This window comes from Sebastes umbrosus, chromosome 7 (assembly GCF_015220745.1).
Source record: "Sebastes umbrosus isolate fSebUmb1 chromosome 7, fSebUmb1.pri, whole genome shotgun sequence".
Lineage (NCBI taxonomy): Eukaryota > Metazoa > Chordata > Actinopteri > Perciformes > Sebastidae > Sebastes > Sebastes umbrosus.
This window is the reverse complement of record NC_051275.1, coordinates 1,640,534-1,654,079: the sequence shown is the minus strand read 5'-3', so window position 1 is coordinate 1,654,079 and position 13,546 is coordinate 1,640,534. Positions and strand designations below refer to the sequence as shown.

The 13,546-nt window shown below is 43.6% G+C and overlaps 1 protein-coding gene across 1 annotated transcript in view; it reads right to left on the bottom strand.

Annotated features, from left to right (window-relative positions):
* The window catches only part of robo1 (roundabout, axon guidance receptor, homolog 1 (Drosophila)), a 300,316-nt gene that overhangs the window by 54,956 nt on the left and 231,814 nt on the right, over window positions 1–13,546 (bottom strand). The window contains 1 exon segment of the mRNA XM_037774440.1: window positions 351–508. Coding sequence (XP_037630368.1) covers window positions 351–508 — 158 coding nt within the window.

The window sequence follows — 13,546 nt, the reverse complement described above, 5'->3', positions numbered from 1 at the left end:
TAGTTGATTTCATCAGCAGGTCATCCCTGATCAATGCACTGCTGCTGACTGAGGGAGCACGACTGATTCTATCTACCTCAGTCATTAGAGGTTGTAGCCACAGAAATGGGCTGCTTCGGGTTTGGGGAATTGCTATATGTGAATAATGAGGCAAACAAATCAATCTCTCAACAAACACTGAAGTGGTGGTAATGACTTGACCTCTGCATCACTGGGTCATTCTATCTCATACATTTAAACACACCATCTTTAAATACAAAGCAGTCTCCAGGCATCAATTAAGCTACAAGTCAGCAATAACAATAGTAAAGTTACCGCAGAAAAAAAAGGGTCTAAAAAAAGAGTCTTACAGTGATTCTCTCATCTCGGTCGTCAATGTTTGTTCCATCCTTTTTCCATGATATGGTGGGTTCGGGATGTCCACGTGGAGGTTGACACTCCAGGACTGCCGGCTCTCCTGCCGCCACGATCACATCTGCAGGGTTTTGTCTGAAGTCATCACGTAGAACTATGACAAAGAAGAGGAAAAGGAAAAAATTAACAAAATGTCAATATATCCTCCTTTAGGGGAAACAGCGAATTAACAGTTAAAGAAGCAGATGATAAAAAAACACTTTAAGCTGTTGCTACATTTATAAAGCCGAAGGCAGCCAGTAAAAACAGCAGCCGAGGTGTTCAGCAACACATAATTAGTTCCGCACAGATGACAAACTGTAAGGCACACATCATTATTGATTTACAGCACTTTAGCCTGCCATCAAAACAGTAACTATCCCAGAAAAATGTATTTACAGCATATAACATGACAAAATAAAAAGAGTATGTATAGTGTAGGCTGCTGCATAAACTAGGTTTATACAGTTGTACTTGTACTTGCATTTATATAGCGCTTTTCTAGTCTTCCGACCACTCAAAGCGCTTTACACTACATGTCAGCATTCACCCATTCACTTGCTATTCCTTTTTTTTTTTTTTTTTATATCATTCTGTAGCTTCACAATGGTTTTCCTTATGTATTAAAATCTGAACATTTGAATATTGGTACGTATGTTTTACTGTCAAAATGCTATTTTCCTAAGCCCTTGTAAAAACATTTTCCCACATGACCTGACGTAGGTTTCTGCATGATGACGTTGCTACATGTACACTAGATATACAGCCAGCTTGGAAGAGTAGACAGGCACGGAAGCTAAGCAATGTACTGCTGTGTGGACACCACGTTAGTTCAGATTCGAGAGTCACACAATAACACAAAGAAACAAACAAACCCATTGATGCCGCGGTAGACCACAAACTCCCATGTTCTGAGAGGTAAAATGACTGTTTTCTTTAAATGGAGTCTGGTCTGGTCTTTACAACCAAAATATAACGGCTTCAGTTCGACGTAGCAAAGGGCTGTCTGATGGCAAGGTAATGCGGTAAAAATATTCCAAATATAGCATACACTTAACGGATATTGATTTTATTTAGGTGGCTAAAATATATTTTTCTGCTGGTCCCGTCCACAGCAGCTTTACCTCGCCGGCAGACAACCTGTTCCGACAGTAACCAAAGCCGTTATATCGCGGTCTTCAAGACCAGACCAGACTCAAGTCACAAAACAGTAATAATACCTGGCAGAACGTGGGAGTATACGTACAACCCCACTTAAAAAAATACAAACCAACCCTTTCCTAACTTAGCGCAGCTAACGTTGACTCAGCTAGTGCTGGCGTTCACATTATTCATAACCTTATTGTTTAGCTTTGATTAGCTTACTTTGGTAACCTACGTCACTGCTTTTTGCAACGGCTTAGAGGGCGATTCCATTTGAAAAAACCCCCAGAACAGAACACAGATGGACTCGCTCTTTGCCTCGCTCGATGGCCTGCTTTCTCTCATATAACCTCACTGTCAATGAACACATCAACATCTCTAATAGCAATGACCTTCCTCTTTGTTGACTGATTGACCTTCATATAATCATGCACACACACACACACACTTCAGTATACAATGATGATCACCTCTCCATCATTGCTTCTTCATCTCTCCCTGACGGTCCATATTTACATCCCCGTGCTCATACACCCGTGCCATCTTCACATAGATGAAAATCTACATTAGATGTAATCCACCATCGCTGCCTTGCCATGGACTTTGGTATGACATGATTCTTATTTGCATTGATTTCCCCAGGTAGAGGTGCAGTAAAAAAGATGACACAGCCGTGGATTTTCATTATTCGACATAAGGAGATCCACAGCTTCCTAGGTCTAATTTGTTGGTACAAATTTGATGCTGAGTAGATGTGAAGGTTTAAGGAGATGAACTGAGCAATTCTGATTTCCAATTGGGGAAAAACCTGCCTCACCTAAAATCATTAGTTTTTCCCTGCCTGCCTTATCAGAATATCACATCAATATCATCACTAACTGGTGGTTGCAACAAAGCAGATCGATGCATATCTATTTTCTGAGGGGCAGAGGAGGAGCAACATGTCTCTGGACTCCATATCTCCGGTATTATAGATAAACTGGAGGTTTATTGAGAGGGGAGGAAAGTAATGAAAACGCCACAAAGCTCCCTTCTGCTGCAGACAGCAAGCCAGTAATCATTTCCCCAGCTTTACATATCAAAACATATGAAAATAGTGCTTGTAAATTTCAAGCTGATATTCAGGCCACACACAAAGTATGCAGGGCCAGCGCATTGTGCGTCACATTGTTATTCCTTTGGAAAAGTACTGTGAATGTATGCTTTTTGGGATAAAACCGAGCTTTTGCCGTCTATTGTCTCACACTCCTCAGCTTGCTCTTAAGTCACCTCAGTCCCAGATCAAAGTCAGGCTCACCCCGGGACCCCTTACCTACTGACAGCCAACAAATTCCAGACTAAACCCTTTAAGCACTTAATTGGACAGTGGCGAGCCCAGATGACTGCTCTCTGCTTCTTGTAACGTGGAATGGGGAATCCAAGTCAATAGCAGGAACCTGCTTTTGGAGTAGTGGTAATAGCTTCCCCAGTCCATTGCTACATAACCACGTCCATACCTCCCTACAGTACGAACAGCTGTAACATTACCTAGCCTCAATTCTTTAGCATTCTTTTCTTTTTGCGACTCAAATGCTGCTGCTGCTTATGAGGAGGACGCATACATCTGCAGACATATGCACAGATGAACAACGATTACGTGTGTGACCCCCTAAACTTTCTACACTCCCTGTGATCCAACTCAAACCCAGCGCTGCAGCTGCATGGCGAGTGAGCTCATTTGGTTTGGTTAAAAGCAGATACAGTCATCCAGGAATGCAAATGTAAACACCAAACATCCGATCCATTAGAGCACCGGCTCCATCTGAAGAAACACTGTCTACACTTGTACCGGCAAGGTCGACCTGTTCTAAAGAGCATCGTCGTAAAAGTCGGCCTTGAGTCAAAAAGCGAAGATGCTGGAGTCAGCCCTCAAAGTGCATTCTTTAAATGTTCAAACATCTGCCTTTCTTGTTTTTGTTACGCGACCTTAAATGTGTATACATACAGCATCAGCTGGTGGCTGCGTACACTTAAAGGTCTTATTGATAACATTTTTATGTAGACAAATATTTATATAAAATATAATACATCAACAGAGCCTATAGAAAGGTGCAGAATAAAAGTATGGCTTTTCCTAAAAAAAAAATGATTATGATTGTGAATGAATTATTTAAAAATTTTGGAGGGTCCAAAATGAATGTTTTGTTTATCTCTGTGGAAGATATCTGACGTTTGGTTCCCACTTCTAACAAGGCTTGTGAGCTAATAGTAAAACGACATTGGTATCACGTGATATCTCCGGGTTGTCAGTTAGTGTAGAAAAAAAACAGATAAATGGCTGAGATTGACAGTTAGGGAACTGGCAACCATTTATTGTGAAGTAAATGCAACAGAACGAGGGAGGGAGAATGCAACATCTAGTGGCTGAATGATCTCAACAGCACCTTTAAGAAATTTAGGTAAAGAGCATATGAGAGAATTCCTGTTTGTCCTGCAGGGCTAATGCAGAGCTTGTAATAAACGCTTGGGTGAGTAAGTTCAGTAACTTCAACGGTGACATTAAGTGCACATGGTCTCCTCTCAGCGGGGCTCTACCTCCCCTGCTGGCATTACTGGAACTCTCTCAGCTAACATGCAGATGCATCTGTCCCTCTGGAAAGTAAAAAGGGATGTGTGGGGAGGAAAAGATGGAAAAAAAGAATGCTGTATTGACTAGTTGGAGGCCCGAGGGATAGCTGGCATCATCCAGTGTTTACACCAACAGCGCGGTGACCTCCTCCACCCCTCCTTAGCAGCACTAGCTCCCTCACCTCGCTGCTCTCTCTCCTCCTCCACACCAACACCTCTTTGTTATAAACACAGCTGAGTGCAGCGCAGCCCCGCACATCTGCGTGGTGGAAAACAAAAATCCTCTGGGATAGACAGAGACAGAGTCAGTCTGTCAAAGAGACGGACGGACACAGATCTGGACGGGGTACAAAGCCCCGACTCTTCCGCCCAGAAGCCCTGTCAGATCCGGAGCTGTGGTGGAATCGCTTGCCTCTGGCCTCCCTGGTTTAAATAAGGTACCCAGTGTCCTTCCTTCCTGTATACATACTGCATAAGGCCCCGCTCGCCTGCCTTCCTGGCTGTTCCTGTTCTAGGACCCAGAATTGGGTGAAAAAAATGGGATAGAGAGTCTCTCACGCTGTGTGCTGTCCTGAAAGTCTGTGTGGTGTGGTCTGTGTTTGGGATAATGAGCCTACTCTACCATTCTGTCTCTCTAGTGAGCCTGCAGCTGTCCCCTAGCAGATAATATTTCCTGCGCTATTAACAGGGAGGCTGGACTCGATGTGTGTGTGTGTGTGTGTGTGTGTGTACACAGATTTTCAGTTTGTGGCTTAATATGTGGAAATGGGCCAGAGTCACAGGTCCCAGCATGAAGACACCTCTTTGTCCGTCCTGAATTTGCTCAAATATGCTGATGATGGGGATGAAACAGAGTGAATATCCGGACCTGGAAAGATATTAATACGCTTTGTCGAGGTAAAGGGATCCATTCTGCATTGCGTTTCCGCTTTTCAGTGGGCCAAGAACAAAACACATGCTATCTCATCTGGCTGACACGCCTCGCTGCAAGACAAACAGCTGACTGCGCATAAAACAACCACATCTATCAAAGCAGAGGTTTGGTTTGCAGTGGCAAACATCTGTCGGGCCCTGCCAAGTCCAGTCTAACCACATTCTAGTGTACTGTATGATAAATCGCTCCCCAGGTCCACGGTAGCAAATTGGAGCTGTGCTGAAGCTAACGCAATTAGCTGCCATCATTTCTTACATCCAAACCCTCCGTTAAAGGTCAGCTGAGATGGCTGCTCTCAGCTCTAAATACTCCCAGGTTCATCACCCCCACAAACTATCCTCTGTCCGCCCACGCACTCACACACACTCTTTTCCCCAAGGAAATTGAAAACAGATGTTTAAATGTCAAATTAAAATGAGATTCCCGTGCTGCCCCTCCAACATTAATGAAAATGAAGACTTAATGCCACACACAAGTCTGGGTGGGAAGATCAGATGAGCTTTGTTCGGAGGAAATTAAACCAAGTACAACAAGCTTCCTCGCAAATCTTTGGAAGGATACAAAAACAGACCCACCAGGGAATTAAAGATTTATCAGAAGGCACCCGGAGTCAATCCCACAGAGAGACGGAGCACAGCATGGGTCTCGCCTTTGGCTTGGGATTTTTCCTTGAAACAGAGTGGACGCGGCTAGCCCCTTAAGGGAAGCAGAATGAATGATAACAGCAGGGAGAGGGAACTAAACAGAGGAGGAAGAACAGTAGAAGCCAGGGAAAAGAAAGAAGCTGCTCCACATAATGAAAGATAATCCATCTCTCTTCCTTTTTGTCCCTCTCTGGTTTCCAGAAGGTAGCTCTGCTTCTGCTAAACTGATCAATTTTGCTCTATTTTGCTTCACGAGCTGCCACAATGTCATGTTATCTGGACTCAGACATCATCAGATATTACCTGAGGACATGCGGTAGGGATGAATGGACAGTAGAGCAAACACTGAGAACATATCAAATGGCTAAGCAGCGCCAGATGTTCATGGTTATATGTGACTCTATTCAACAGCAGAATTGCTCTTTTTCTCCCATTCATTTACTATCAAGGCCTCTCTATGAAGGGGACAAGTTAACGTCTGAATAACAGCAAAACATAAATGAACAAGTTTTCAATAAGAAAAGAGCATGGATGTTTAAATGCTATTTCACATGTCCCATATTTCCAGTAGCTGCAGCACATTAAATATCTGGCCAAATGACAACTTTATCTGTATTAAAATAGGGCTTACATTGGCTGAGCTCCCCTCCAGTGCATCTCTGCTTACTGTACAACATAATTCCTTCCTCTGCCCCCTTCATGAGTGTTGTTTATGCCATAAGCAAAAATGGGCCTTATTCACAGTGCAGCTGCAGCTAAACCCTTCCATATTGACGCTGCTCACCTCGCCTCCAGCTCTGTCCTGTGGGACAAACACCTCTCATTCTCTCCCTCCGTGTATCTCCCGCTTTGTGTCTAAATTTCTCTCTCCTCTCTCAGCATTTGACCCCCTTATCTTACCTCTCTGTCAGCTCACACACACACTGAGCAGCTTACATCAAACACGGGCTCATAGTGATTTTATTGCAAAGGCTGTTGCAGGTGGATAATTTGCCAGCGGCGTGCGCACAGTGTGTGTGTGTGTTTGCACTGCATAAATCTGTATTTGCTGGTGGGTGTGAAGACATAACAGGACTCCTACTGTACTCTGGAGAACCACTGCCTCCCTCCTCCTCCTCATTCCCTCGTTCCCCCCTGACCCCTACCACCAGGGAGATGAGATTGGACACGGCAGACTCCTTTCTCTTTCTCAATCTGGCTCTCGTTCCTCGGCTCTGAGCTCATGCCCTCTTGCCCACCCGGCAGACACTCGATCCTACCCCGCAGCATAATACTGTCTGGAATAGATGATTATAGATATGAACTCCACAGCTATGTACACGTACACAAATACAAAGATAAATCTGACACGAAGGGAAGTTGTAAATAATGGCGGGACACAATAAAGCCATCACACACTCTCCACTCCAAGATGTATTGATCTGTTGGAATTGAATTTATAGACTTCACATTTGCCGTATTGATAAATCATGTAGAAAACAATAGCACCTTTCTACACAACCGGGACACTCAATATGAGGTCACATCTGCAGAGTCACATTGGTTGAAAAAAGGTTGACAGCCTAAGTGCCTGGTTGACCGCAAGACACCTTGTGGACACCCGTAAATATGTCAACAAGAGCAGACAGACTGTTACCCAACTGGCCTTTAGGGTTTGCACCTGCATGCCCCGAATGCCATGAGGTCATCCTCCAGATTCAGATGTGACGTCATGGCACTGAGCGGACAGGATGCCCCTATTAGTTCTTCTAAACATTCAGAGACAGAACAATAAACTCGAGGAGTCCATTAGTAAATAAACACAACACAGACATGTCAACACGTTCTCTCAACTCGTCTAACTTACTAGTGTATCAAAATTGGACTAAACAAATGGACAAATGAGGATATTTCGACTGTTGCAGATTAGATGAGACTGTGACACTGCACATGTGCTGCTTACTGTAGAGATATACAGATGCAAATGTAAACCACACCATGTAGGGAAATGAATCATGCTGGCTCTGCTGGTGTGTGGATTAAAGCGGGGATAAGGCAAGGGGGGGGTGAAGGTATTTACACTGCGCTGTGCCAGGTGATTACAGTCCATACCTGGCACTGACACCACGGGCAGATGGCTTTGTGGACCTTTCAGCGCCGGCACGGCAGAGGGCAAATCTGCACTTGCTGTGGTCCAGTGAGGCCGCAGAGAGCCGAGTGCAGAGGGTTCAACCTCGGCGCTTCATCCTCTACGTTACACACACATGCAGACCTCATGCACATAAGTATGCAACAGCAATTATGTCTGTACGTAAAGAAACGTCCACATACAAACGCCACATAAAGGAAACCTCGCCCCACAGCCGTGCAGACAGAGAGGCCATTGAGTGCCGGTGTTTGTTTAAATGGTCATAAGTCTTCTCGTCAGGCTCGGAGAGAGAGAGAGATGGCGTTCGGCAAACGCGGCGAAAGGCACAGAGGGCAGCGGGGAGGCAGGTTTATGTGAGTGACTGAGTGAGTGAGTGACTTGGCACCTCATAGTTCAATAAACAGTGCTTGTGTGTGATTGGAGTGCTGGGCGAGCGGGAGTTGGACTAAAATAAAGAGTGTTTCGAGTGCTGGGAGTGCACAGGCAGGAATGTCGGAGAAAAAACGAGAGCTTGAGAACGACTCACTCTCAGTTCAAAAATGCTCTAAAAAAGGAAAAAATACAAATCTCATAAAATCCCGAAAGGAGCACCCGTCGCCACAATGCAAACTGTGTAACAAACATCTGTATGGGATTATCACATTTAAACGTAATGATTGAAAAACACAGACAAGCCACTTGTGGATTCGGCAGCTTCTGACAGATCACGTCGTACACTCTGTCTGCATATGAAAGTGATTTTTAAAAGGAGTGCATTACCTGTTGTGGAAAAACAGCATCAAGTTTCGTGGTTACTAAATACCCTCAGACATGTATAGTTTTCTCATTGGGGGCAGGCCAAGCTAAATCAAATATTCCTTTTACACAGCATAGAGCTGATGCCAATGGAATACATTCGGTTTCCATCCAGTTTCACAATGCAGTAAAATAATAATGAGGCAGATAAAGGTGGGAGAAGCAGGTAAATCCACACCTTTTACAAGTGGAGAATTGCCTTCATTTGCAACAGCCTTGCAACAAAAGATAGAGCAACACTGCAGCAGTCAACACTTAAGTGTCAGAGGCATGTTTATGATACGTCCTGAGCTATACTCTTAGGTACAAAGATGCCAGCTGTATATGAGTAAATCCTGTTTGCAGTGTTGTAAGTCTTGTGTGGAGCTCTACAGCCTACTCCCTGAGGACGAGGAGCATATGAGAAGCCCCAGTAACATATCTCTCACCACTCACTGCGCAGTCTTGAGCCTGAAGCTCTTTGCATACAAGATACAAAAGAGCAGATGTAACACTATAGTACACACACACACATGTACACCTGTACGGTATGCTCTCTAATTCTCTGCCTCTTTCTCCGTCTCACACACAACACAGACTGAGGCAATGAGGCTCTGTGAACCATGTCGAGGGAACAAACTGCTTCCTACGTATACAATATACACAAAATGAAAGGTGGTTGTGGCATCCAGGAAAATCTTGAAGGCAGGAGAAGAATCATTTTCATCAATGTAATTTGCAGCTACATATTATGTGATGAATCTCCACAATCTATGCAACATTCTTCATGTATGGAAAATACAAAAGTGCTCATATGAGCCACAAAGAAATCAGACGTTGTCCTATACAACAGTGGGCTCAGCACGATTATAGCCAAAATGATAATCACGATTACTTTGATCAATATTGATATCAGGATTATTCATTGATGTTAGCGACAAGATAATTTTATTGCACTTTCACAATAAAATAAACAGAGCACTGCTTTAACTTCCACGCTGTGCTACATTCCTGCTAATTTACAAGTTAGGGCTGCACGATGTTGGAAAAAAACATTGCAATATTTATTTCTGCTATACATATTTCAATATGAAAAAATACAGGAATATTCACCTTCCCTCTTTGTTAGCTACATTTTAAAGTTAAATGCTTCAATCTGGTGTACTTTGAGAGTAAAATTAGCAACAACAAGAGCTAGAAAAACTATTTTATGCTCTTAATTTAATCATAAACACATTGGTTGTATAGATAATATCTATACCCAAACGTGAAGCCAAAACATCTCGATCACCGATCAGTTGAGGAAGTGCTTGCTGTAGTGTTTTCTATGAGTAGAACGCACATTTTAAACGTCAATATCTCAGGCGATCATATTCATTTAATTGTGGGAAGCCAAAATTATGATTGTGATTAATATTCGATTAATTGTGCAGCCCTACTATACAGTATGTCTGTATGTTGGTTACAACTTTCTTTTGGCCTACCATGTGTCTGTTATTACACACCTCAGAGTAAGGCTGAGGGCGAAAAGTCAAAAAATGACATCCTAATATCTTTTCCTAACAACTTTTCCTTGACCTTGATGGAAAACATCGTGAGGTCAAGGAAAGATGTGAAGGAGAATTCAGAAGGACTTAGGAAAAGACAACTGTGGTGCTCAGAGAATCCAACCGCACTTACAATAGGCTCCGTAATTATGATGTGACGGCAATGGATGTTAGTGACGCGGGTCTGCCGTGGTGAAACTGCAATGTTCAGAAGATGGACTACAAGAGTCGCATGCTCGCCCGTGCGTTGTTAAACAGCTCTTTCAGTGGCAGGCTGCTTCACCTGCGGTGTGTGAAGGAGAGATACCACAGCTCCTCCTGCTGCTGGTACACTTTACATCAACGTATAATAAAGGATTAGCTGACCTAACGTGGACAACCGGTGAAAAACACTATTTCATTACCAAGGTTGGAATTAGGGATGCTAATGTTGAAAAATGTTCTTAACTGATAACCGACCCTCGTTAACCGATTATTAACCGTTAACCAACAACATTTGTGCCTCGCATGCAGCGGTGTACCAGCTGCAGGAGCACAACAGATATTGGTTGACGGGAGTCTCCAGTTCACCGTCAGGGAGCGTTAACTTAGCAGCTACGATGCTGCGTGTAGTGTCGCGGACATGCAGCCACTTTCCCAGTAAAAGTCTCCACCGCACATTTAGTTTAGTTTAGCAGGTTGTCAGCTGTGTGTCTGTCTGGTGTAACTTTAGTGAGTGGTCAACAAACAGTGTGTGTATTTGTGCTACGTTAGCAGCTCTAGTATTGCCGGAGGCTTCGTGCTCCCCGCTGCACACGTAGTCTGAGTAACTTTAGTGAGTTTACAACAGACCGTGTGTGTGTGTTGGCGGTGAGTGATGGGTTGTTGGTGGCGTTCTAGCTGTGAACGTAAGTGTAGCAGTGTGTGTACAGTTTATTTGTCGGTGAATAAATGCTACTAAACTACAACTCCTCCGCTCCGCTCAAGAGAGCCAGAGACCGGAGCCAACCTCCTGTATCCTGCAACTCTGGCTCCACCTCTTAAGGTGGGCTGTTAAGGTGGACCAGCTTTTCTCCTTAAAGAGACGAGCCACTCCTCTGAGCCGCTCAGCTTTTGAGTTAATTATTAACATTTCTTTTAACCGTTTTAACCGATAGCGTTAATCGATTAAATGGTTAATTATTGACATCCCGGAATTGAAATAAAAATATATGTGATAATATATGATAAATATTGAGTTAATGGTTTGAGTAATGGAGAAAGGGTAGGACCATGTGTAGGCTGTACGTCTTCCTACTCCTTTTCAGACATGTCATATTTATTTATTGATGATTATTTGTTTATTGACAGTTTGCTATATGTTTACTGTACATTTTTTTTGTTACTCCTGTTTTGTTTTTACTGAGGTAATTGGTACATGTTCGAAATAAGTAGTTAAAAAGGAAGTGAAACAAAATGGTTGTCACTGTCCACTCATATTTATCAACATGAATCCAAATTAGTATATGACTGTATGAAAATATGCAAGATAAGTATATTGTTAGTTTTTATGAAAAGCAGAATGTTACGTTGCTTTAAATGTTGCAACCACAAGGAATTGTGGGGCGGCATTATCTCCTTTCCCTTGGTAAAGGATGGTACAGTGTATCCTAAGCTAAAGGATATAAGAAAGGAAGCACTGAATCACCTTTCCTTAGCATTTAGAGGATTCGACCAGCTCTTATCATGGCTGCTACTTAGATACTTCCAGGTCATTTCACTCTGTTAGGAACCTTCCTAAGCAAAAAAGACTATTCGACTGCAGCCAAAGTGTTTTTGTTTTTTAAAGTGTATCACTTTAAGGACCACTTTCTACTGAAGAAATAGTTCCAATGAAAACTGCTGACGGTGTGTTGTGTGGATTATCCAGAGTAATGGGGACATTGATTCTGGAAAGAGATGTTGCTGTTGCATTTTTAAAACGTAATTATTCAACGCTGCGAGCACCATAAACAAAATTAGTAGAACTAACCCTTTTTGAACTCTTTCCTCTTTCCTTGCCTCTAAATGTTCCACTCTGTTCTCACTGCTGATCTCTCTTCACTGTCTGTGTTCAGTTTTACTAGACTGTCTGTCTGAGTCTTCACAGTGTAACAGGATTTTACACAGCACAGAAATTGTGAGTACATGCAGATTGTCACCATAGAATGTTCATTACAGTAAATCCCTTTACCTCCAGAAAAGCAAGCGTAAGCGCGCCAAGAGCCGTGGAATATCTTTATCCACTTGTGCCTTAATCCCGCTACGTGTTTCACACAGCTCGGTTCACATTGTGTCAGTTATGTTTGCTGACAATATCTCAGTGTGAGCTGCCCTCCCGTCTGTGTGGCCCCGCCGGCTAACCCTCTCCCAGCATCTGCAAAGATGAGGGCCTTATTAAAACAATCTTCCCAATTAACATTCCAGGCCCCCGGAGCCCCACCAGCCCTCCCCCCGGACCTCCTCCAGATCTGACCCCTCCTCGGCTCTACAATGACAAAGAGGCTGTGTAGGAACCCGGACCAGCCACGGGACCTGGGTGAATATGACTGAACAGAGAGGGGGGGATGTGAGGCAACTTGTTTTTCTTCCTGGGGAACCAAAATCGATGTGGTTGTCTGCTTTTACATGTGTGTTTGTTTCTGTGTAGCGTGTCGGAGAGGGAAAGAGAATGAGGGAGAGAGAGGGATGATAGATGAATGGATAAATAAGTTACCACCAGTCAGGGCGGCACAGTCATCACAAACGCTCCTAATTTGATGTGACAAGCAATGATATGGGCTCATTTGCACAGGGGTGGATAGCTCACGATCCCGGGTAGGAAGGAGAACTGTAAGAGGAGCCTGTCAGCTAGCTAACTCAACACCATCTGAGAAATTACATCCATAAACACAGCACGCTTTCCTGCTGAGTGCCATTTGACCTGCCGCTTACCCCCATCTGAGCATTTCAGAACACAAACATCTGCTGTACCTCTTTTCACGTCTTCTCTATTAGCCTGAGATCTCACGACCAGATTACAGGACGCTCCCCAGCCTCTCGCTCATCTACCCAAAACAAAGATATATTACAACAAACAGCGGAGACCGATACAGTGTTATTCTATAGCGGTGCTGTGCAAACAGGACCAGGGCAGGGGGCATGATATCCGGGTGTGGAGCTGGAGACAGGATCTTTTACAATGACTGGGGATCTGGCTTTGCTTCGCGTCAAAATAATGGAAATCACAAACTTTATACAGCTCCTGCTTGCATCAACTCAGCTGGACCTTTCAGTGGTTAAAGCTTAGGTAGGTAACACTGGAGAAACCAGCACGAGTACGGTAGATTTGAAAGTGTTTCTAACTCTTTTTCAATGAAGGTAACTAGCAGCACTAGCT